The sequence below is a fragment of the Stenella coeruleoalba genome, assembly GCF_951394435.1.
Source record: "Stenella coeruleoalba genome assembly, chromosome: 11".
In the NCBI taxonomy this organism is placed as follows: Eukaryota; Metazoa; Chordata; class Mammalia; order Artiodactyla; family Delphinidae; genus Stenella; species Stenella coeruleoalba.
Genome location: NC_137157.1, coordinates 61,767,559 through 61,789,190, shown reverse-complemented (window position 1 = coordinate 61,789,190; position 21,632 = coordinate 61,767,559). Strand labels below are relative to the sequence as shown.

The following is a 21,632-nucleotide window of genomic DNA, read 5'->3' as shown; positions in this document are numbered from 1 at the left end:
GCAAAATGAGTGGTAAATCAAAGATCTGTTCACGGGCTTCCCTGATGGCGCAGTGGTTGAGAGTCCGCCTGCCGATGCAGGGGACACGGGTTCGTGCCCCAGTCCGGGAAGATCCCACGTGCCGCGGAGCGGCTGGGCCCGTGAGCCATGGCCGCTGAGCCTGCGCGTCCGGAGCCTGTGCTCCGCAACGGGAGAGGCCACAACAGTGAGAGGCCCGCGTACCGCAAAAAAAAAAAAAAAAAAAAAAGATCTGTTCACTATTCTCTGAGTATGTGTGGTTATATGCCTGTGGGTGGACAAATGTCTATGTCTACAGATGCTTTTGCTTTTTATAGTCATTTTAGCCCCACTTCATTAGTATATAAAGTCTTATTATTCTAACAATGCTAAAACCTGAGTTAAATATTCCAAGTCTAACAGTCTCTTCTCCCAAGACTGCCTCCCTGCCTCCCCTAAGTCTGCTCCTCAGCTTCCATTAATGCTAGGTCTTTAGAGACCGCCAGCATTCATAGTTTGAGAAACCAGAAATGAATGCCGGATCTTAAGTCCCTCTGACTTATATCCTCTAGCTGAGGGGCCTTTCTGGGGAGGTGTGTGTGGGGAGGTCTTGGCAGTTCCTCTTCAGAGTTGTGCATTTTGAATGGTAGACACCTAGAAAGGAAACATGATTGCATTAGATGCTGACCTACCCTCCCACTAACCAATTAATAAGGGGGGTGTGTGTGTGAAAACTCCATTTTCTTGTCCTGAATTATATTTCATGTCATGCACTGGCCTGTATGGAGGTGGGGGCAATGTGAAACTGGCTGTTAGGATTATTGTAAAGACTTGTTGCAGATACTGTTCATTCTGTCATTCACCATCTCTTTATGAGGATTCGCAGAAGAAATTTCCTTTTCATCTTAGTAGCAGTTGTTGTTCTCCTAAGGAATGGGCATCATAAATTGTGTGAACTGATCAGGTTTTTCCTCTTCTTCTTGGATGTTAGTCTGGAGCCAATTTTGTGGTCCATCCTTAGGAAGTTTATTTTATAGAATGCACATTTGTACTTGCCTAGGTCATGGCTCCATTTTATTTAGTCATTTATTAGTCACTCTCACTAATACACTTCTGAGTTACTTTACTACATTTCATGTGGGTGCCTGTATGTATTTACTTTTTGTATGCCTTTTGTAGCTCTTAACTCCTTTTTGAAGTAAATTCAGGTATAACTAAATAAATTCTTAGGAGATAGGGCTATGGGAAGAGGTCAGGAGGTTCAAAGCCAGTTGGGAAATGGGCACAAAGGAGCCACAAAGTGCGGTCACTCTTGGTTCTTCTGGCTCCCACCTGCTTGACTTTTCCCTAAGGATACTGTTCACTGCTGGGTTCCCCTCACAGCCCACAGCGAGGATGCCAGCCTGTAGCCAAGCATCTGTCCATCCGCAATCCCAGTCTCACCACCCCTCCTGTTGTCTGCATATCTGGGCTCCTTACCTCTTCTTGAGGCTCGGGTGCTATGACGCTGCTCTCTTCTGGAACCGCAGAGACATGAAGCTGAAGACCTTGGTTCTACAAAAAGAAGAGTTCTGCCAGTGAGACGTGTCTCAACCTCCCAGCCTCTCAGCTTAGAAGGGTCTTTTGTGCCTTACACTTCATAAGGGTCATAGATAATACTAAAGGCAATCATACAATGTTGTTTCACTACAGCCTGAAAGCAACAGGGAAGGCTTTACTGCCATCCTCCCTCATATCAGTAAACCAAGATTTGAAGGGTGAAATGACTTGCTGGGACAGGAAGCCAGGTCTTCAGATTCCAGAGTTGTTTCCATGATTTGTGTGACATGGCATCTATACATATAGCTAGGTGAGACTCTGTAAGTGTATAAATATAGGTCTTAAAACCACGACCTATCACTTTTAGGCTAATCCTCCTCAATAATACATGGCAGTTCTCACACTCAGATGATCCTAACCCAGAGCAGTTAGGAGAGGCAAGTGGGAGGATGGTTTCCTTGGGAAAAGATCTAGGTTCTGAGATGGGAGCCCAAGGTGTGGAAAAAGCCGTGTTTAGTAACTACTAAGCCAGGGGAAGACCTTGGCACTCTAAGGTTTAGAATGAACTTTTTAAAAAAGACATTTATTTAACACACTATAAAATTCACCCTTTTAAAGTAGAACCGATTTCTAACAGTATGACAGCCACTTGAAATTCTGTGATTTCTCCTTTCAGGAAAATTTCCTTCTTCGTACTCCCTCTGCTGATTCTAGGCCATGAACTACCTCAAAGGTAATACTATTAATACCTCCAAGAAGGTTATCAAAATCTTCATTTTCTCTCAGGTGAGTCAAATGCTGAGCAAGAACAGATTTTTTCACAGTTATCTTTTTTTTTTGCCGTACGCGGGCCTCTCACTGTTGTGGCCTCTCCCATTGCGGAGCACAGGCTCCGGATGCACAGGCTCAGCGGCCATGGCTCACGGGCCCAGCTGCTCCGCGGCATGTGGGATCTTCCCAGACCGGGGCACGAACCCGTGTCCCCTGCATCGGCAGGCAGACTCTCAACCACTGCGCCACCAGGGAAGCCCCAACATTTTTTTTTATTTTTTGTCACAGTTATCTTTTTATTTACCCGTTTTTATATGTGGTATGTCCATAATTCTGCTTGACAGAAAATATGATTTATGATGCATCTGTGAGGGAGATGAACAAATCTTATAGGAAACAGGCTTCAGAGGATTGATAATACTGATACACTAGGATCTAAGATGCTCTATTGCTTAATTCCATAGGAAAAAGATGTCTCCTTAGCCAGTGACCAACGCAATCCCACAGGAGAGGCTGCGAGTAAATCTCAAATATAAGGAGGTAGGGCTTCCCTGGTGGCGCAGTGGTTGAGAGTCCGCCTGCCGATGCAGGGGACACGGGTTCGTGCCCCGGTCCGGGAGGATCCCACATGCCGTGGAGCGGCTGGGCCCATGAGCCATGGCCGCTGAGCCTGCGCGTCCGGAGCCTGTGCTCCGCAACGGGAGAGGCCACAACAGTGAGACGACCACGTAACGCAAAAAAAATAATAAAAAAATAAGGAGGTAACCTCAGGGGAAGGAAGTTGTGTCCTGTACCTCATTTCCAAGGAGGACAGTGTTACTAGCCTGTTCCTCCAAATAGACAGCATCTTGGTTCCCATAATCCCTTCAGTAAAATTACTCCAAGAATGCAAAATTGTTTTATTATTCACCTGAGCCTAACATGTCATTCGATTGTTGTCTCTATACTAAAATCATATAACATATTACAGTCAAATTTAAATTAATTTTGGATTTTCCATAGAGTTGAGTTGCTCTTTTCAGTGGAGAAGTGGCTATACTCTTCATCTACGCAAAGTCCCACATTTATCTTGGGCTTATTCACTACCCACATGCCCTGCATATCTCTCACTCAGTGTAGCTACCTCAGACCGGAAACCAGACAAGGGAAGGTTTTATATTATGCTCTGTTAGGACCTTCAGTACCTCACGTGAATCAAGACTGGGGGCATAATACTGTTGATGACTCAGATTTTAGTATCTCAGGGGAGTCAACTGAGATAAGTCTATTGTCCTCTTGTCTTCTACCTTCCTTGCCTTGCAAGACATCACACCCTTGTTCCCTCTGTCCATGTTAATTCCTCTCAGACAGCAGGAGGCTCCCGAGACAGCCTGGTCAACCTTCAGGTAGGCATATTCAGTAGTAGGGTGGTATGATCTGAGGGGTAACCAGACATCTCACACTCCCAGATATCCACATGGTTCATGCCCTGGCCTCCTTCATTGCCCAGATGTCACCTTCTCTGACCGCTCTGTTTAAAGCTGCAATTCAGCCCCCACTCCCTATGCCTCGCCCTGCTTAATTTTTCTCCCTAACTCATATCACCACTAAACTGTAATTTTACTTACTTATTCTGTTTCTTGTCTATCTCCCCCTCCACTAGAATGTAAGCAGCTGGAAGGCAGAGAATTTTGTGTTTTGTTCACTGTAATACCCCACTTCCTAGAAAAGTGCCTGGCACATAGTAGGGGTTTAATGAGTGATTGTGGAATGAATGAATGAATCTGGGTGCCACCTAGTCAGATGCTGCCCCATAATCCTCTCTATAATGCACCTGACAGGGAACCATATAGCCTTAGCTTTTAACATCAAGGAAGGGGAACTAGTTTTCAAGGTGGCCCAGACCATTTTGGTTTTTGGATGCCCCTTGTGCCCCCTTTCCTCTGTATTAAAAAAATGTTTTCCCATACCACTTCTTCGAGCTAATTGCTGAAAGTTCCTCTTATATTGATCCAAAATGTACTTAAAAAAACAAAAACACTTTACACGCAGGGCCTTTTTCTGTCCTCAGGAGTCTTACAGAACAAGTCAGATCTCTCCTCTATATGACAGACTTCCATGTAATCTGAATAGAATATGACTTGATTTCCAGATCCTTCACGGAATTGGTTGCTCTCCAGAGGGTCTGTGTCTCTATTTTAACAGAATCCTTTTCTCATCCATATTTTCACCTTTCAAAAGACCATCCCTTTTGCTTTACCTTCCCTTTGTGAGTTCCTTCTTCTAGGCTTCTCTCATCAAACAAGATATACCTTGGAAATTTGCTGATGCCATTTTGCTTGGGGTCTATTCACCATAATCACAAGTATGACAAAGTGAAGTGAGACCTTCCTCCCTCTCCCACATTAAAAAAGGAAAGATCAGGATCCAGTTGGGAACTCCCAGAAATTGGAGCAAAAGAAATAAATTAGTAAAAATCTTCTTATATTAGAGATAAGCCCTTTGCAGCAGTCAATTACCCTGGGAGTACAGGTCGCTAAATTAGTTGCTATGAAGATGTGCAATCCCCAGAACCAAAAAAGGTGTCCAAGAGTATCCTTGAAACTGTAATATAATGACATAAAGTTTTATCTACTGTGGGGCAACCTGACCATAGTAAAAATAATCCACATGGAGGTTATAAAAGGGAATAAAGACTCAGCCAGATCCATTCTCACCTGACAGATCATCAAGGCTGGGGCAGTACGAAGCTCTTCTGGGTTCAGATTATCGGTGTTTTCCTTCTCTCCGACCTCAGGAGTTCTTGCTGGCTTCTCTGGTGGCTGTGGATCAGGAGAGGCCTCTAAGGAGGCCCTAGGACTTGGAGTCTCAGCCCCCAAGGAGGCCCTAGGGCTGGTGGGTGAACTCGGTTCAGAGGCTGGAGGGCTGGAGGGCATGTTCCCTAAGGAGGACCTGGGGCTGGGAGTGGCTGTGGGTGGAGGAGGCCTACCGGGCGGTGCTGAGGCCCTCTGCACAGAGGCTCTCTTTGGCTGTTCAGATCCTTCGCTTGAGGTGCGGGTTCGGAGGACTACTTCTGGGAAAGGTGCGGCCTGCTCTGAAGGGATCAGAGCTCTGCCTGGTGATGGAGCTGGGGAGCAAGGGAGAATTTCCTCCTGGGACTCTCCACCCTCAGCGGTGGGTGAGGGCTGGGGCTGGGAGGGGCCGTTGAAAGCTAGCAGAGGCTCTTCCTCCTCAGAGGAGCTTGCTTCAGCCTCCTCCTCTATTTCCTTGTCTGTTAAGGGCTCTTTTTTAATCTCGGAGTTGTCTTCTCCCTGGGCTGGATCAGATGCCAGCTCTTCCTCACTTGCTGAGGTGGAGTCCTTCTCACTCTTCAAGGAAAGCGCAGAGGGACTGGTAGGTGAGGTCAGAGGGCTGGAGACTGTAGATGTTCGAACTGGGGGAGAGATGACTAGAGAGCGTCTGCTGCTGCTAAAAAAGGAAGGGCATTTAGATTCAGAAGAGCTAAAAACTGGAAGTAACCTAAATCCCCAAATAAATAATGATACATTCACATAATAATAAAACAGAATAAAGCAATTTAAAATGGTATTGGAAAGTCTGTATAATTTGTAGTAATGCTTATATTACAAAGTGAATTGGAAAAAGGCTATAAAATTTTATCCATATCATCATCTTGATTATCTAAAAATATATAAAGAAAAAGAAACTGGAAAAAAACTCAGCAATATATTAACAAAGTATTTTGGGGAAAAGATTCACAAGTGATATACCGTTGATCCTCATGGATTCTGTATTTGCAAATGCACTTACCCCCTGAAATTTATTTATAACCTCAAAATCAACACTCATGGTTCTTTTGCGGTCATTCACAGACATGTGCCAGCTGTGAAGAATGAGTGCCTGACCAGTACTTTCCCAGCTGAGGTCTAACAAGGCGAGCCTCTGCCTTCCTGTTTTAGCTCTCTTACTGTAAATATGTCCTGTTTGCCAGGTTTTTTGTTGTGCTTTTTGTTGGTGATTTTGCTGCTTAAAATGGCCTCCAAGTATAGTGCTAAAGTGCTGTTTGAGAGGAGAAAGTCTGTGATGTGCCTTACAGAGAAAATACATGTTAGATAAGCGTCATTCAGGCATAGTGCTGGTGGCTGTGAGTTCAACAGGAATGAATCAACAATATGTACTAAATGAGGTGTATTTAAACAAAAACACACACAAGAAAGGTTATGTATTGATCGACTGATGACAATGTTAGGACCAGGGGCTCACAGGAAACTAACCCTGTGTTTCCCCTAGGAGCAATGGTTCAGTATTCACTAATTCAGTGCTCATGGTAACTTAGAACAAAACTACCATGAACGTGGCTTCCCTGGTGGTGCAGTGGTTGAGAGTCTGCCTGCTGATGCAGGGGACACGGGGTTCGTGCCCCGGTCTGGGAAGATCCCACATGCCGCGGAGCGGCTGGGCCCGTGAGCCATGGCCGCTGAGCCTGCGCGTCCCGAGCCTGTGCTCCGCAACGGGAGAGGCCACAACAGTGAGAGGCCCGCGTACCGCAAACAAAAAAAAAAAAAAAAAAAACTACCACGAACAATGAAAACTGACTATAACATTTATCGAGTATGCTGGATACTGTGCTGAGTGCTCCTACAGCAACATGAGCTTCACTCCTACTCATCTCCTTAAGGGCCTCCCATGTACCATCCACTAACTGATTAAGCAACTCACAAATATTTACTTGACATATACCAACTATGTGCTGTGTCCTGGGTTCAAGAATGGGAGACGGTGACAGGAAGAGAAAGAGAAAAACTTAGTTCCAGCCCTGTGGGAGTTTCTGACATAAGCTAAGCTAAGTGCTATAAGGTTCTTTCTAGCACTAGCATTCTATGGGTCAGCAGGTTTAGAAGGCCCAGGATGTAGCAAGAAAAGACCAGATTTCCCTAAAAGGTTCTGGGACATCTTGGTGTAAATGATGGTAAGTTTCAGATGAATGGACACTTAGAGAGAACTCTGGTTTTCAATGCAGGGAAGAGGAGAAAAAGAGTTTTGGGAGTAAAAGGGAAGTCTATATTGGCCTGTTAGTGATTCTTTTTAACAGTCTGTAACTAACTGCTAAATGAGGAATAGAAACAACAAACTGAGACTCCCATTCTTCCTGCAAATCTCAAGCTCAGTTTCACCACCTCCTCAAAGCCTTCCCTGACCATCTATCTGCACACTGCAATTACTTAACTCTTTGAATTCCTACTGGTTTCCTCAGGCCCTTAGTATGTGCAATCTTATATTGTTCTTTGTTTCCTTAGGCACATTTTATGTCCTTCCAACTTTTTTTTTTAATTTTATTTATTTATTTTTGGCTGCGTTGGGTCTTTGTTGCTGAGCACAGGCTTTCTTTAGCTGCGGCAAGTGGGGGCCACTCTTCATTGCAGTGCACGGGCTTCTCAATGCGGTGGCTTCTCTTGCTGCAGAGCACGGGCTCTAGGCGCACGGGCTTCAGTAGTTGCAGCACGTGGGCTTCAGTAGTTGTGGCTCGCAGGCTTAGTTGCTCCATGGCACGTGGGAAGTTCCTGGACCTGGGATCGAACCCGTGTCCCCTGCATTGGCAGGCGGATTCTTAACCACTGCACCACCAGGGAAGTCCCCCTTCCAACTTTTGTAAATCACTTCAGGAGAAAGACAAGTCACCTATGTCCTTAGATGCCTAACTCTCAGCATAAAACCTTGTGTATAGAAGGAACTTAATAAAACTTCTTAAACAAAGGCATCAGAATAAGAAAATGATCACATTCTGAGGGACCAGTGAATTGCTTACATTTACCAGTATAAAGAATGCATGAAGGCAACAGACACACCACATACACACACACAGAAAAGCAAGCCATAACAGGTTAAGAAAAGATATTTGCGGGATTTCCCTGGTGGTCCAGTGGGTAGGACTCCACGCTCCCAGTGCAGGGGACCCGGGTTCGATCCCTAGTTGGGGAATTAGATCCCACATGCATGCCACAACTAAGAAGTCCACATGCAGCAACTAAGAGCCCGCATGCCGCAACTAAAAGCCCTCATGCTGCAATGAAGATCCCACATGCCGCAACTAAGACCCGGAGCAGCTGAAATAAATAAATATTTAAAAAAAAAAAAAAAGAAGAAAGAAAAGATATTTGCAGGATATACCATTAAAGGATTAATATTCAGAATATACAAAAAACCCCATCTCACGTAAATCAGTTTTTTAAAAAGGGTAAACAATCCAAATGAAAAATGTGAAGGATAAACATGAAAGTCACACAAAAGGAACCTTAAAAGGCCACTAACACGAAAAGATGTTCAAGCTAACCAGCCATTGTGGAGACGTAATTAAAACTGCAAAAATTCCATTTCATACCCATTACCTTAGAAAAATTAAGAAGTCTGACAATGTCGCATGTAGCAAGAATATGGAGCAATGAGGGCTTTTATTCACTTCCGGTGAGTTGTAAATTGGAACAATCACTGTGGAGAGCAATCTGGCAATGGTAATATCTAGTAAGGCTGAAGAAACCCAAATGCACAGACCCTATGACTCAGCAATTCGACTCCCAGTATGCATCCTAAAGAAACTCTTGATAATATTCACAAGGAGAAATGTGAAACGCGTTCACTGCATTATTTGTAACAGCATAAAACTATAAGACAACCCAAATGTCCACTAGCAGTTCAGAGAAATAAACTGTGAACTTGCCATACAACAGCATCCATAACAATTAAGAAAAGGAAAGATCAGAGCTGGCAACATGTAGCAACAAGGATAAGTTATCTCACAAACAATACTAAGAAAACAAAAGTAGTTGCAAAAGAACACATACAGTATAATTCTATTTAAATAAATTTTTAAACCATGCAAAATAATATTTTCTATGTGTGCATATATATGTATATAATAAAAGTAAAAAGACATGCATGGTAATGATAAATACTAAATTTAAAATAGTGGTTACACTTGGTGGGGGACAGGAAGAGAAAGTGAGTGGGGAAGGGACACTGGCAGATTTAATTATATATATATAATAATTGATTTCTTTTCTTTTTTTTGGCTGTACCACATGGCATACAGGATCTGAGTTCCCCGACCAGGGATCGAACCCGTGCCCCCTGCATTGGGAGTGCAGAGTCTTAACCACTGGACCGCCAGGGAAGTCCCAATAGTTGATTTCTTAAATTTGGTGGTGGGTATATGACTCTTTGTTGCATTATTCTTTATACATTTAGTTACCACTAAAATATTTTGTAAAAATACTTTATATAGGGGTGTAGCACCAACAAAAAACAATATTATGTACATGAACAGAAAGGAAAGGTCAGGATTTGGGATTGGAGGTGAGAGTGTTGAATGTGTTCACACACAGGACAAACCAAGCAGAAATGAGTGTCAGAAGTGGCTCACCTTGAGAGTCCCTTCACCACAAAGACTTTGTCGGAATGTTGCTTCTCCAGTTTGCTCATCACCTCGTATAGATTGTGGTTCAGCTGGAGTAAGCAAGAGAGAAGGAGATGCTAGCCACGTGGGAACCTGAGACTGGCATATCCCTTCTCTCCCCAAAATAAAACCTTCCTACCCTTGATAAAATTCCTTATCCCTTTGCACTAGTGTCCAGGGTCCTGTCCCACTACCGCTTCTTCCTTTACTATGTCTAAAGTTCTGCCTCTTCCATCAGACTGGCAGCTCTCTCAAGGCTGGGTCCCTGGTATTTGATGTTGATTTGAGGTTCTAGCGTCTCTCAGATGATCCAGGGAATGAAAACTCATTGTAATATTAACTAGGCAAATCATTATTTAGCCAAAGAAACTGTGGAGAGGAACGTGTGTGAATGTGGATGTGAATATAATTAATATTTTAACAGCAAAGAGTCTTGGAATCGCAGGACTAGAAGTGACCCTGTGAGGTCATGTTCTGTGGCTGCCCGTCATTGAATAGGATTGGCCCTATTCAAGACGAACTACCTGAGAAACTGACCTGTGCCTAAACACTGCCCTCTCTGCTCCCCAGCAACAGAAGATGGAGATTTAACTTGGTTCCCCACTTCAGCTGTTCCTTCCATAAGTCTAATCTCTTTTATGCATCTAAAGCCCATTTGGATGCCATTATTCAGTTGTTAATGGAGATGGAGAGGGCCCTCTGACATTACATAAACATGTGGGGTTTTTTTTCATTTTCTTCAGTGTATTCAAAACAAACAAAAACTCAGTACACTAGAAATAGGGAAGAATTTCTGTTAACTTATGAAGGGTATTTACAAACATTCTAAAGCAAACAGCATACCTAGAAATGAAACACTGAATATTTTCCCCTGAAACTGGAAACAAGACAAGAACGTCCACTATCACCACTTCATTCTGCGTTTTTTGTTATTTATATTTGTGGGGGTTTTCCCATATAATTATTGATCATTTAGGTTTCTAGCTCTTACCTCACTCTGCTAGTTTGTCAGTAATTTGGTTTCCCTTTGCTAAAATCTCCTATGAAGATTTATCAATTTCTCCTTATAGGACCTTTCAGCTTTCTATACTATGTATTTTTTAACATCTTTATTGAGATATAATTCACATTTAAAATATACAATTCATCCTTTTTAAGTTAAAGTTGTGCTTTAATACGTTCAACACAGTCCATCAAGTGCTATTATTTCATCATGAGAAAGAAGTAAAAATTTGTGATGCCCATATGGATATCTAATGAGGTTATGTAAATTAGAGCGACCTTCATATTTATTAGAAAAACCCTCCTAGATGTCTAAATTGGCCGGATGTTTCTCACCTTGCTCATTTCCCTGTAGAAGACGTCTCTCAAGTTGGAAATGTTTTGGAAGATGGTCACATAACAGCCAATACGACTATCAAGAGGCAAAACAACAAACACGTGAAGGTAAGTGTTGGTAAAGGAAGTCTTTGAAGTACAAGGTAGGAGCGTAAGCCAAAGCCACTGCCGGCTCCGCACAGAAAAGCACCCCACGGCCTAGGCTCAGGACGTTCTGGGATCTGCATCCGTCAGAGCCAGGCCAGGGGTACAACTGACTCTCAGGAGCGGGAAGGCCAGAGGAGACACGACCAGCCTAGGCTGACACCAAAGTACAACAGATCTCTATGAAAGAAGTTATCTGATTCAGGCTCTTTAGGTTCTGAAGTAGATATGAGAGTGCTTTGAAGAATTTTTAAAGTGCCGTATAAATATAAGGCCATACAATTATAATTATTATAGTAAGTATTCTTTCTCAGTATACAATACTTGGACTTCTATGAAGCTGTATGTACATTAATGGAATTCTACCGTAAATGAATGGGGGAAGTTTACATTTAAAGAAACTCTTAAATTTCAATCCTGTTTAAATTAGGAATCACATAATTAATGTTTTAGAATACATGTAGTCATTAAAAAGGCTCCCTCATTCATAGACTAATATAAAGTGACAATACAAAATACTCTGACTAAAATTGCTTTAAAGCATATCTTTTTTCTTTTTTTTTTTTTTTTTTTTTGGCTGCGTTGGGCCCTCGTTGCTGTGCGCGGGCTTTCTCTAGTTGCAGTGAGCAGGAGCTACTCTTCTTTGCGGTGCGCGGGCTTCTCATTCCGGTGGTTTCTCTTGTCGTGGAGCACAGGCTGTAGGGCACGTGGGCTTCAGTAGTTGTGGCACACGGGCTCAGTAGCTGTGGCTCGCAGGCTCAGTAGTTGTGGCACACGGGCTTAGCTGCTCCACGGCATGTGGGATCTTCCCGGACCAGGGCTTGAACCCGCGTACCCTGCATCGGCAGGCGGATTCTTAACCACTGCGCCACCAGGAAGTCCCTTAAAGCATATCTTGTACAATGAAAAGGAAATAGGATACAAATAGAGCTTCTGTTCAGATTCCTCTTCCAATGTGGAAAATTTACATCTAAAACATTTTTACCTACTGTGAAGCAGAGACATCTTCATTAATGGAAATACTCATGCCATGGTGTATCTTCTACATGAATCCGGATGTTCACTAACCAAACTTGTTTAAAACAATACACGCTCAAGCAGAAAACCAGATACTCCTAGTATGCATGATGACAGCACTTTACTTGCCAAGATCTCTCCTATCCAAGAAGCATCTTATCTTTAAACCTGGAAAAGCTGGTAGGGCAGGGATGGTTATCTCTGTATTGCAGACAAAGAAACCAGGGTCGAGAGAGAAAGGTGGCTTGCCTAATATCACACAGCAAGTTACGAGCAGGGCTGAGGCTACATCCCACTCTTGGACCAGGGCTCTTTTCATGAGGACATGTTTGGGCTGCCAGGTGGCCTGGGACTCCACTGGCCCGAGGGTCCAGCCCTTTCCTGAATCTCAATCATTACCTATTATAAAGAACAGGCAGCTCCTCTAGTAGTTCCTGGTTCAGATCTTCAAATACAACCTGGGCTTTGTTGAACTCTTCCTCTGCCTAGGTGGTAAAAGAGACAGGACAATTCCCCTCATTCCTGAACCCAAAGCTAGAGGCTGCTTCCTTTATTCTCTGCATGTTTTCAGGGACGGGGCTTACTTGGAACCATGCCTCCCCTTCCCCAGACCTATGTCCTCCCCAGCCTCAAGTCTCTGCCCATCCTTAGAGCATCAGTGTCAGAGGAGACAGGATTTCCTTCAGGACACCGGAGGCTGAATTTATCGTTTCCTAAACCCAGCTTGGCCCAGCCACTTGCCACCATTACGGGGAGAGGGAGGGCAGGGAGTTTTTACCAGGCTCTTCTTTACCTTGGCAGTCTTGGCCTCATCTTTCTTCTTGGCATTCTGTACTGCCTCCAGGTGATGTCGGGCACTGTCATAGTCCACGAGTTTCCGGCCCCGTTTGGCAATTCTTTCCTAACCCAGAGTCAAGAGAGAGGGCCTTGATACTCACTTTTCGGTGGCCAGGATGTGGGTAACAGAGTATCAAACAGAGAAGCCAGACTCCTGTCCTAGTATCAAATTTTACTCTCTGACAGGGTTTTGTGCCAAAGGGATCTCCCTCATTATCTGGAAAGAATGGGAATTCTCAGGAGGAGAGAGAGTAGAGGGCAATTCTCCAGAGCACCTGGAAGCCTGCACTGAATTTTAATACATCCTGGGAACGCACTAGAAACTGGTTCAGCATCTGGAAGAAACGGCCTTGAGAATCCTACTAAACTGAAAGGCAGGAGTTTTGGGTTTTACTCCCAATGCTGCCATTTATTAGCCTTGTCACCTAGGGCAAGGCACACCTCTTCTGGAGCCTCAGTAGCCTCATCTGCCCTATAGTGTTATTTTAAAGATCAAATGCTGAATATAAAGGGCTTTGAAAAGCCTAAAGCATAATACAAATAGTAAATTATTATGAGCACTGAGAGAACATTTACTCAATCAACTACAAATTATACCAGGGAGAGGCAAACAATGTTAATGGCTTTGTCTTGTTCTCTCAACCACAGAATTTGAAAGGATCTTGGTGATTATCTAATCCAACTTCCTATTCAATACACAAAGCTGCTCTACAATATCCAAGATAAGAAGCAGTTCGACTTCTTCTTGAACAGAGAATAGAGAACTCACTATCTCACAGTATATTTCATTTCTTTTTTGGAAAGCTTTAGCTATGAGAAATTTAAGTGAGGCTTCCTTTAATTTCTTCCTATATTAATCCAAAACCAGCACAGTGCCCAACAGAGTAGACGTTTAATAAATATGAGTTGAATGAATTAATGAATTCTAATTCTACTTTTCTGGAACAGTTTAGAACAGGTTGGATTCCTCTTTTATCTAATAGACTTTAAAGTATTTGAAGATAATTATTATAACTCCTCCAAGTTCCCTCTTCTCTACAATAAACATCTATAGTCCCACCAACTGTTTCTCACAACGAAATGGGATGCCCTGACCTGGATCTAATTCAAAGCCAGCCCAAATCTAGTTCACTGAAATCTAAGTCTAAATGTAACCTTCACACTACCTCTGACCCTCCTCCCTAACCTCTTGTCTAACCCTCAACTTTCAATCTTTTTCCTAACCTATCCAACTTCATTCCTAGCCATGGGGTCTAACTCTGCTTATACTTTTAACCCAACATGTTTTCTAACTTATATGGGCCACCCATAACCCATCCTTGATTCTGTAAATCCATTACCTTAATCTCGCTGAATTGGGCTACATAGTTTTCCATGGTCCTCAAAGCCTGGTCAGCTAGTTTCTCTTCATAGTCTTCCCAAAGGAGATCATTATTCTGTGGGATAGAGGCAGAGGGGAGAGGTGAGGGCTCCACTTCTCAACAGCAACTGCATTCCAGGGAAATACCCAAATTCTTCCTGCAACAAACTTCCTTTTTGGAGCACTGATATTTTTAGAATATCATTTCGGATTCTGGGGAAGAGTCAGATGAAGAAACAGCCCTTCCCCAAGGAACTGCTGTATAAGAGACTGGACATGCATTCAAGGGATTAAGAACAGGAACCGATGGTCGAGAGTCTTGGACTCTAGAGCTTGAAGGATAGGGAAGTTTGGGAGCAAATAACTGCATGAAATTGGTTTTCAAAAACAACCCATTGGTTTTGTGTGGGTAAAACTTCCTAAGTTTTTAAAGAGAGGAAGAGGGTAAAAAACAGAGGAATCCACAGATTACGGAAAACTTGTTTTTAACTTCATATAATATTTTCCTGTTACAGCTTTTTCCTACCACCTGTGATCACAGCTATACAAATGAACAGTGTGAACTGGCTCTTTGTTTTCCTATTTGCTTGGACAGACAAGCTGGGGTGAGGTTGAGATGAGGGTAGAGTGAGTGTTGAAGAGCTGTAAAGCCCAGAATACTCTTACCGCTACGATGGCCTTCAGCTCCTCATGACCATCCCACTTGCTGCTGTAGATCTCCTGCAGGGTTTCTGACACTCTCTTTGAACTTTCATGCATCACTGAAAGGAGAGAACTCAGTCCTACCATCAAGTAGTTTGTATAATCATATGGGTGACAGACAAGTCAGTGGTTCCAATCCAAAAGGACAAACTCAAAAGGTTTGGGTTATCAGTCAGAGAAGCTGGATGGGGCTGGGATAGGAAAAGTTACTCTTCCTCGGCCCACAAATATCCAGCAGTCAGGCACAGGCAAGTGATGAAAAGCCTGAGTACGGTTGTTTTTTTCCCCCATCCCCCAGACCTCTTAGTAGCTGCATAAACGCCCTCTGGATCCCCCTGTGCTCCCTGATACCCACCTTTGACTGCACTGAGGAAGTTCTTCAGGTCCTTGTATAGCTTGTGGCCTTCCGCCTGAAAGGGAGAAATGCCTTTGATGACTAAAGAGATATATTTGGAAAGATGCTCCAGAAGTCAAAGCTGAAAAGTAGGTTAAAAGCGAAATCAATCCTGGAATTTCTTCAAACATTTGCAATTCTTATATATTAGCCTCTACTCTCTTTACCAAGAAGTCGTTGGTTATCTCCTTTGGGGCAAATTTTAAGTTGGGAAATTGCTCCCATTGCACTGGCATGTCTTCTTTCCTCTGTTTGTTCTCCCTTCCAGTGAACTAGAACCTATAGTTCCTCTGTTGGAACTTGAGTCCTATGTGACACTATATACGTGATCCTTTGACTTACACCTTCCTCTCTGGGTAGAAAAACTGCTACCATTTTCTATAGACACCAGGCCCTCTTCTTCTCTGCAGCCTCACACAGGCCATTCCTCTTCTCCCATGCACTTCATTTTTTTATTTTTCCTGTATTATATGTTTTAATCAATAACACTCTTTACCAGGCCTAATTATAGGCAGGTCTTAGGAAAATTTAGGTTCACCATCATGAAACTAAATTGTGTCATCTCTAGGAAGATTTTGACCAATGTATAGGTTTTTTTTTTTTAATTAACTTTTATCAGAGTATACTTGATCTACAATGTTCTATTAGTTTGCACTTCATTTTTTAATAGCTCTATTAGAACTTCTGCCCACTGGTCTTAGGTTGGCCTTCTGTATTTGGAGCAGGCTAATTTCTCTTGCACACAGGTTTGAAGATGTCTTTCACATGGCTTGCACCGAGTCCTCTTTTTCAGAGGCTTCCTCAATTGTTCCTCACGGTGTTGTCTAAAGCACATTCCCATTCTGGTCTCTCTCCTCTATGTGAACTCTAGTTTCCAGTTGGGTGAGAAGGAATTTTGAGGCCAGGCTGTTGACATTGGAGCTTGACTACAGGAGCGTGAGACTGGACTGAAAGGTGCAGCCCACATCAAGGGTATCGTACAGGGCCAGTGATCCTCAGTTCAGATGATTTGAGCTAAGATCCATTTTGCAGTACATGATAAAAATACTTGTGAACTTGTTTTATTTGCTTATGCTCATTATAGGTAGGCTATTGAGCATACCAAAAGTATAAAAAATTTATGAGAGAAAAGCTGAAAATTCTAATAACTTAATTTTTTAATCTGTGCAATTCTTTGAGGGAAAAATCATTATTATTTAATTTTAGCAGCAGAAAACCCAGGTCTACTTGGTCAAGTAAACAAAGGAAACTGGATTAATTATTTTATCCATCTTCTTGCCTCCACAGCTCACCTCTGAGCCAGTCCAAACTCTTGACCATATGTCAGGTTAAAAGTCCTTTTCAAGAGGCTGAATGCCAGGGCTTAAGGGACACGAAGACACAGTCTCAAGGGAATCTAAGGCGCTGTCAAAGGGGTAGGAGAAGAACTGGGATCATAAGGTGTGTTATAGCAAATGAGGATCAAGACAGCATCCTCTGATGACTGAAGAAGGACCAGATACTTCAGAGAGGTTAGAATGCATGAAGAATCAGTAAATCACTGAACTTGGTAATTGGAGGTCACTGGTGACCTTGAGAAAGTGCTTTCAACAGCATGATAGAGACAGATTCAGTCAGTTAACAAAATTCAGAAACACTTAGCATTCACCAGGAAAGATGTCTCACTTCCTCTTTGCTTTTCATTCACAAAAAAGGTTAAACAGTCTAACATGTTAAATGGACATAACAGCTTTTAAACATGGATATGGTAGGTAGGTATAACTGAGAGTTTTGAAAATGTGATAACCATGGTTTGAAAGAGTTTTGGGGATTATAAAAGTTAACAAGGATTTTAACTTCTTTCTTGAAAGAAAACAACATGGATCCAACTTTTTACTTCACCATGAAGATTTGGTCTCCAAAATACATGTTTGAATAACAAAAGCTGTTAAACGATCTTGCATAATTTCTTTTTCTTTTTTTTTTTTTTTTGCAGTACGCAGGCCTCTCACTGTTGTGGCCTCTCCTCTCCCGTTGCGGAGCACAGGCTCCGGACACGCAGGCTCAGCGCACGGGCCCAGCTGCTCCGCAGCATGTGGGATCTTCCCGGGCCGGGGCACGAACCCGAGTCCCCTACATCAGCAGGCAGACTCTCAACCACTGCGCCACCAGGGAAGCCCAATCTTGCATAATTTCTACAAATGAAATTCTTAATTTTTTTATCCCACTAGATATTATATGGCCTGAAAAATCAGATCAGTGATCAAGGCTACCACGTATGGTGGTACAGGTTGTATGTACACTGTTCAAAACTAAGGGTACTATTTATACCACAGTCCGTGTTTTAGAATCAAGTCTTTTGGTCAAAGTTCTTCTTTTCTGCTCCTACTGTTTCCTTTGAGAGGAGGGAGAGAGAGAGAAGAGAGGGGAGAGAGGGAGAGAGGGAGAGAGGGAGAGAGGGAGAGAGGGAGAGAGGGAGAGAGGGAGAGAGAGAGAGAGAGAGAGAGAGAGAGAGAGAGAGAGATGGTGGTGGTGGTAGTGGTAGTAGAGGGTGGGGTGGTGGGATAGCACCTGTGTCATTTTATTCCTTTGACCTGAAATGTCTCCAGGCTGAATAATCCCAGCATCTTTCTTCTCTCCTGACAGATGTGACTCTCACAGTCTTAGCTTTCCACTGGTCTGGGAGTCAAAAACTTGTTTCTACTACCAACTAGCAAGTGATTCCACTTTTCTGGCTTTAATTCCCTCATCTGTAAATACCAAGTAAGACTAGCTCTAAATGTTAATTCTAGCTCTAAATGTTACGATTTTATCACTTCTGCTCTCTAAGTCCTTGCAAAATTCTTGGCAGTACCATAAGGAGTCTGTGTTAGTCCTCCCCATCCCTTATACTGATACAAAGTCCCAGCCCTCAGTTAATGAATCACTCACTCTGGAAGTGTGTCCTAAGCACTCAGGTAGCAGAGCTACCTCCTAAGAGACTGGGGTTCTGAGGATGGAGAAGAAGTGCCTGTCCTGGGGTTCCCAACTTGCTAGAGAAAAATGGACTCAGAATCCCAAACACTCAGCAAAATAAGGGCATGACCAACCCTGAGCAAGTGCTGACAGTTCTTGATCTAATCGAGGTCCAGAAGGGAAAGATGAAGCTCGAGTGTTAGATGTGATTTTAAAGGCAATGAACTGGAAGCAGCTGTCACTACCAGAAATAAGAGATTAAAGTGTTGCTTTACGAAAATAATTCTTTCCCATTGGCCAAAAAGTTTGCTCGGGTTTTTCCGTAAGATGTTATGGAAAAATCAACCCAATATGTGTTTTGAGGAAAGGGAAAGGGGGAAGCAAGCAGAGCCCTCAAAGAAAAATTACTTATGGAAATTTGATTAAGAACCTAGGCAAGTGTCAAGGCCTTGAAATCTGACTGGGATGTTTGGAAGTGTTATTTATTTATTAATAAAAAGTTTACCTACAGGTGCTACCTGGTGGCACAGTGGTTAAGAATCCGCCTGCCAAAAAAAAAAAAAAAAAAAAAAAAAAAAGAATCCGCCTGCCAATGCAGGGGACATGCGTTCGATCCCTGATCCAGGAAGACCCCACATGCCGCGGAGCAACTAAGCCCGTGCGCCACAACTACTGAGCCTGTGCTCGAGAGCCCGCAAGCCACAACTACTGAACCCGTGTGCCACAACTACTGAAGCCCACGCACCTAGAGCCCACACACCTAGAGCTCCACAAGAGAAGCCACCGCAGTGAGAAGCCCGCACACCGCAACGAAGAGTAGCCCCCACTCGCCACGACTAGAGAAAACCCGTGTGCAGAAAGGAAGACCCAATGCAGCCAAAAATAAATAAATTGAAAAAAAAAAGTTTACCTACAAACTGGTTGCAGGTGAAAGGTAGGGCACATGACCAACTGGTCCAACTTCTGGAATTCTTCACTTTCAATTTCCTTGACCTTGTCCTTTTTCCTCCTGTTCATCTCAGACACCTAGGTCCAGCTTCAGACCTGACTTTTTCTGCTGTCTTTCTCCTTAAACTGTGAGAGCCTTGAGAACAGGCATGTTGTCTTATTCAAGTTGAAGTCCCGGCATCTAGCACAGTGCCTGGCGTACAGCAGGTACTTATAAAATGTCTGTTAAATAAACTTCCCAAGCATGTTCAAACACCAGTTACTATGTGTATCATTTTCTCAGGAGAAAAGTTTTTCCTTATTCCTAGCCTAACTCCATTTCATTTCTCAAATTATTTCCCTGCCCAAGTGGTGTTTAGTTGGTAGGCTCACATAGGGAATTCTGAGGGGGTTGTCCCATCTAATCCTCTTATTCTCCTTCTTGTTTTTTTTTAAATTTTTATTTTTGGCTGCGTTGGGTCTTTGCTGCTGTGCGCAGGCTTTTCTCCAGTTGCGGTGAGTGCGGGCTTCTCATTGAGGTGGCTTCTCTTGTTGAGGGACGTGGGCTCCAGTAGTTGCGGCACACGGGCTCAGTAGTTGTGGCCTGTGGGCTCTAGAGCGCAGGTTCAGTAGTTGTGGAGCACAGGCTTAGTGGCTCCACGGCATGAGGGATCTTCCCGGACCAGGGCTCGAACCCATGTCCCCTGCATTGGCAGGCGGATTCTTTTTTTTTTTTTTTTTTTTTTTTTTTTGCGGTACACGGGCCTCCCACTGCTGTGGCCTCTCCCACCGCGGAGCACAGGCTCCGGACGCGCAGGCCCAGCGGCCACGGCTCACGGGCCCAGCCGCTCCACGGCATGTGGGATCTTCCTGGACCGGGGCACGAACCCGCGTCCCCTGCATCGGCAGGCGGACTCTCAACCACTGCGCCACCAGGGAAGCCCCCTCTTCTTGATGGCCCTTCCTTCATCTCCTACCCTTTCTACCCACACATCTGCCGTTGTAGGTCTATCCTATAAGGTAGAGAAAGGACTGAGGGACAGAATGGGCCAAGCGTCAGAAACCTTTCAAAGCAGGTGTCAACTTACTGATTCCTATCCTGGAGTTGGAAGTAGAACAGTAACTGGAGTTGTGAAGAGGCCCAGGGTGGCCTCCTTGTGAGGTAGAGGGGAAAAAGCACAGGGTTTAAGTTAGAATCCTAGCTCTGCAACTCTTATGGTATATTACCTTGATTATATTACTTCCCTCTCAATCAGATCCTATTTCCCTTTGATGGAGTTAGACTAGATCAGCGGTTGCTGCCAAATGCTGTTCTCAGACTAGCTGCTACATAATAAACATAGAAAGCTTAATGTAAAACACAGATTCTCTGGTTAATGATCACCTATGGTTAATACCACACAAAAAAGGAGATGACCAGATATTATGTGCCTCCAGATGGAAGACTATAATACCTATAATAACAAGTATTCTTGCCTCCAAAACAAGCAAAAACAAAAATCTGAATCTCATCAAGCCTCTAAATCTGTTAATTTACAGAAAATACGAGACAGAGTAACATGTTAAACAATACCATGGAGATGCAACCAGCAAAATTTAGAGACTGCAGGAAACTGCAGGAAAACAGCCCAGTAACATCAATAAATAAACTGCAAAAAGGAGGGATTAGAAACCTACAGATGAAGAGATTTATTAAACATGGCAACAAATTGCTGATTTAAACAAATTGTTAAAAAAATGACACAATTAGAGGAGTGTGAACACTGAATATTTTATGATATTAAAAAATTATTGCTGATTTTTAAGATATTACTAAAATTTATGTTTTAGCTGGATAGTTAATCTGAAATATCTGAAAAGATATTTGTATTAAATTAAGTAAAAACGTCAAGTTACAGGCCTTCCCTGGTGGCGCAGAAGTTGAGAGTCTGCCTGCCGATGCAGGGGACACAGGTTCGTGCCCCGGTCTGGGAAGATCCCACACGCCACGGAGCGGCTGGGCCCGTGAGCCATGGCCGCGGAGCCTGTGCTCCACAACGGGAGAGGCCACAACAGTGAGAGGCCCACGTACCACCAAAAAAAAAAAAAAAAAAAGTCAAGCTACAAAACCATAAGAATGGAACAGTCTCACTTGTAAACCTATTTATTTGTTGTGGATATATTTAGAGATCATACACATACATAGCAAAGTAATTGTAAGCATAAAAAAACAACAGTAGTTGTAGCATGGGAGGTGTGAAATC

At 43.3% G+C, this 21,632-nt stretch overlaps 1 protein-coding gene across 4 annotated transcripts in view; it reads right to left on the bottom strand.

The window, feature by feature from the left end:
- The window catches only part of BIN2 (bridging integrator 2), a 34,401-nt gene continuing 12,769 nt past the window's right edge, over positions 1 to 21,632 (bottom strand). For 2 of the 4 annotated variants that reach the window (XM_079937678.1, XM_079937676.1), the window contains exons 3-12: positions 15,490 to 15,544; positions 15,099 to 15,193; positions 14,413 to 14,508; positions 13,029 to 13,136; positions 12,635 to 12,720; positions 11,075 to 11,150; positions 9,704 to 9,786; positions 5,004 to 5,754; positions 1,477 to 1,551; positions 1 to 651 (exon numbers count right to left, since the gene is read on the bottom strand). In XM_079937678.1, coding sequence (XP_079793804.1) covers positions 622 to 651; positions 1,477 to 1,551; positions 5,004 to 5,754; positions 9,704 to 9,786; positions 11,075 to 11,150; positions 12,635 to 12,720; positions 13,029 to 13,136; positions 14,413 to 14,508; positions 15,099 to 15,191 — 1,398 coding nt within the window. In that variant the 5' untranslated portion in view covers positions 15,192 to 15,193; positions 15,490 to 15,544 and the 3' untranslated portion in view covers positions 1 to 621. The remainder of the gene's footprint in view (positions 652 to 1,476; positions 1,552 to 5,003; positions 5,755 to 9,703; positions 9,787 to 11,074; positions 11,151 to 12,634; positions 12,721 to 13,028; positions 13,137 to 14,412; positions 14,509 to 15,098; positions 15,194 to 15,489; positions 15,545 to 21,632) is intronic. The other 2 variants (XM_079937677.1, XM_079937679.1) reach the window with 2 other exon arrangements.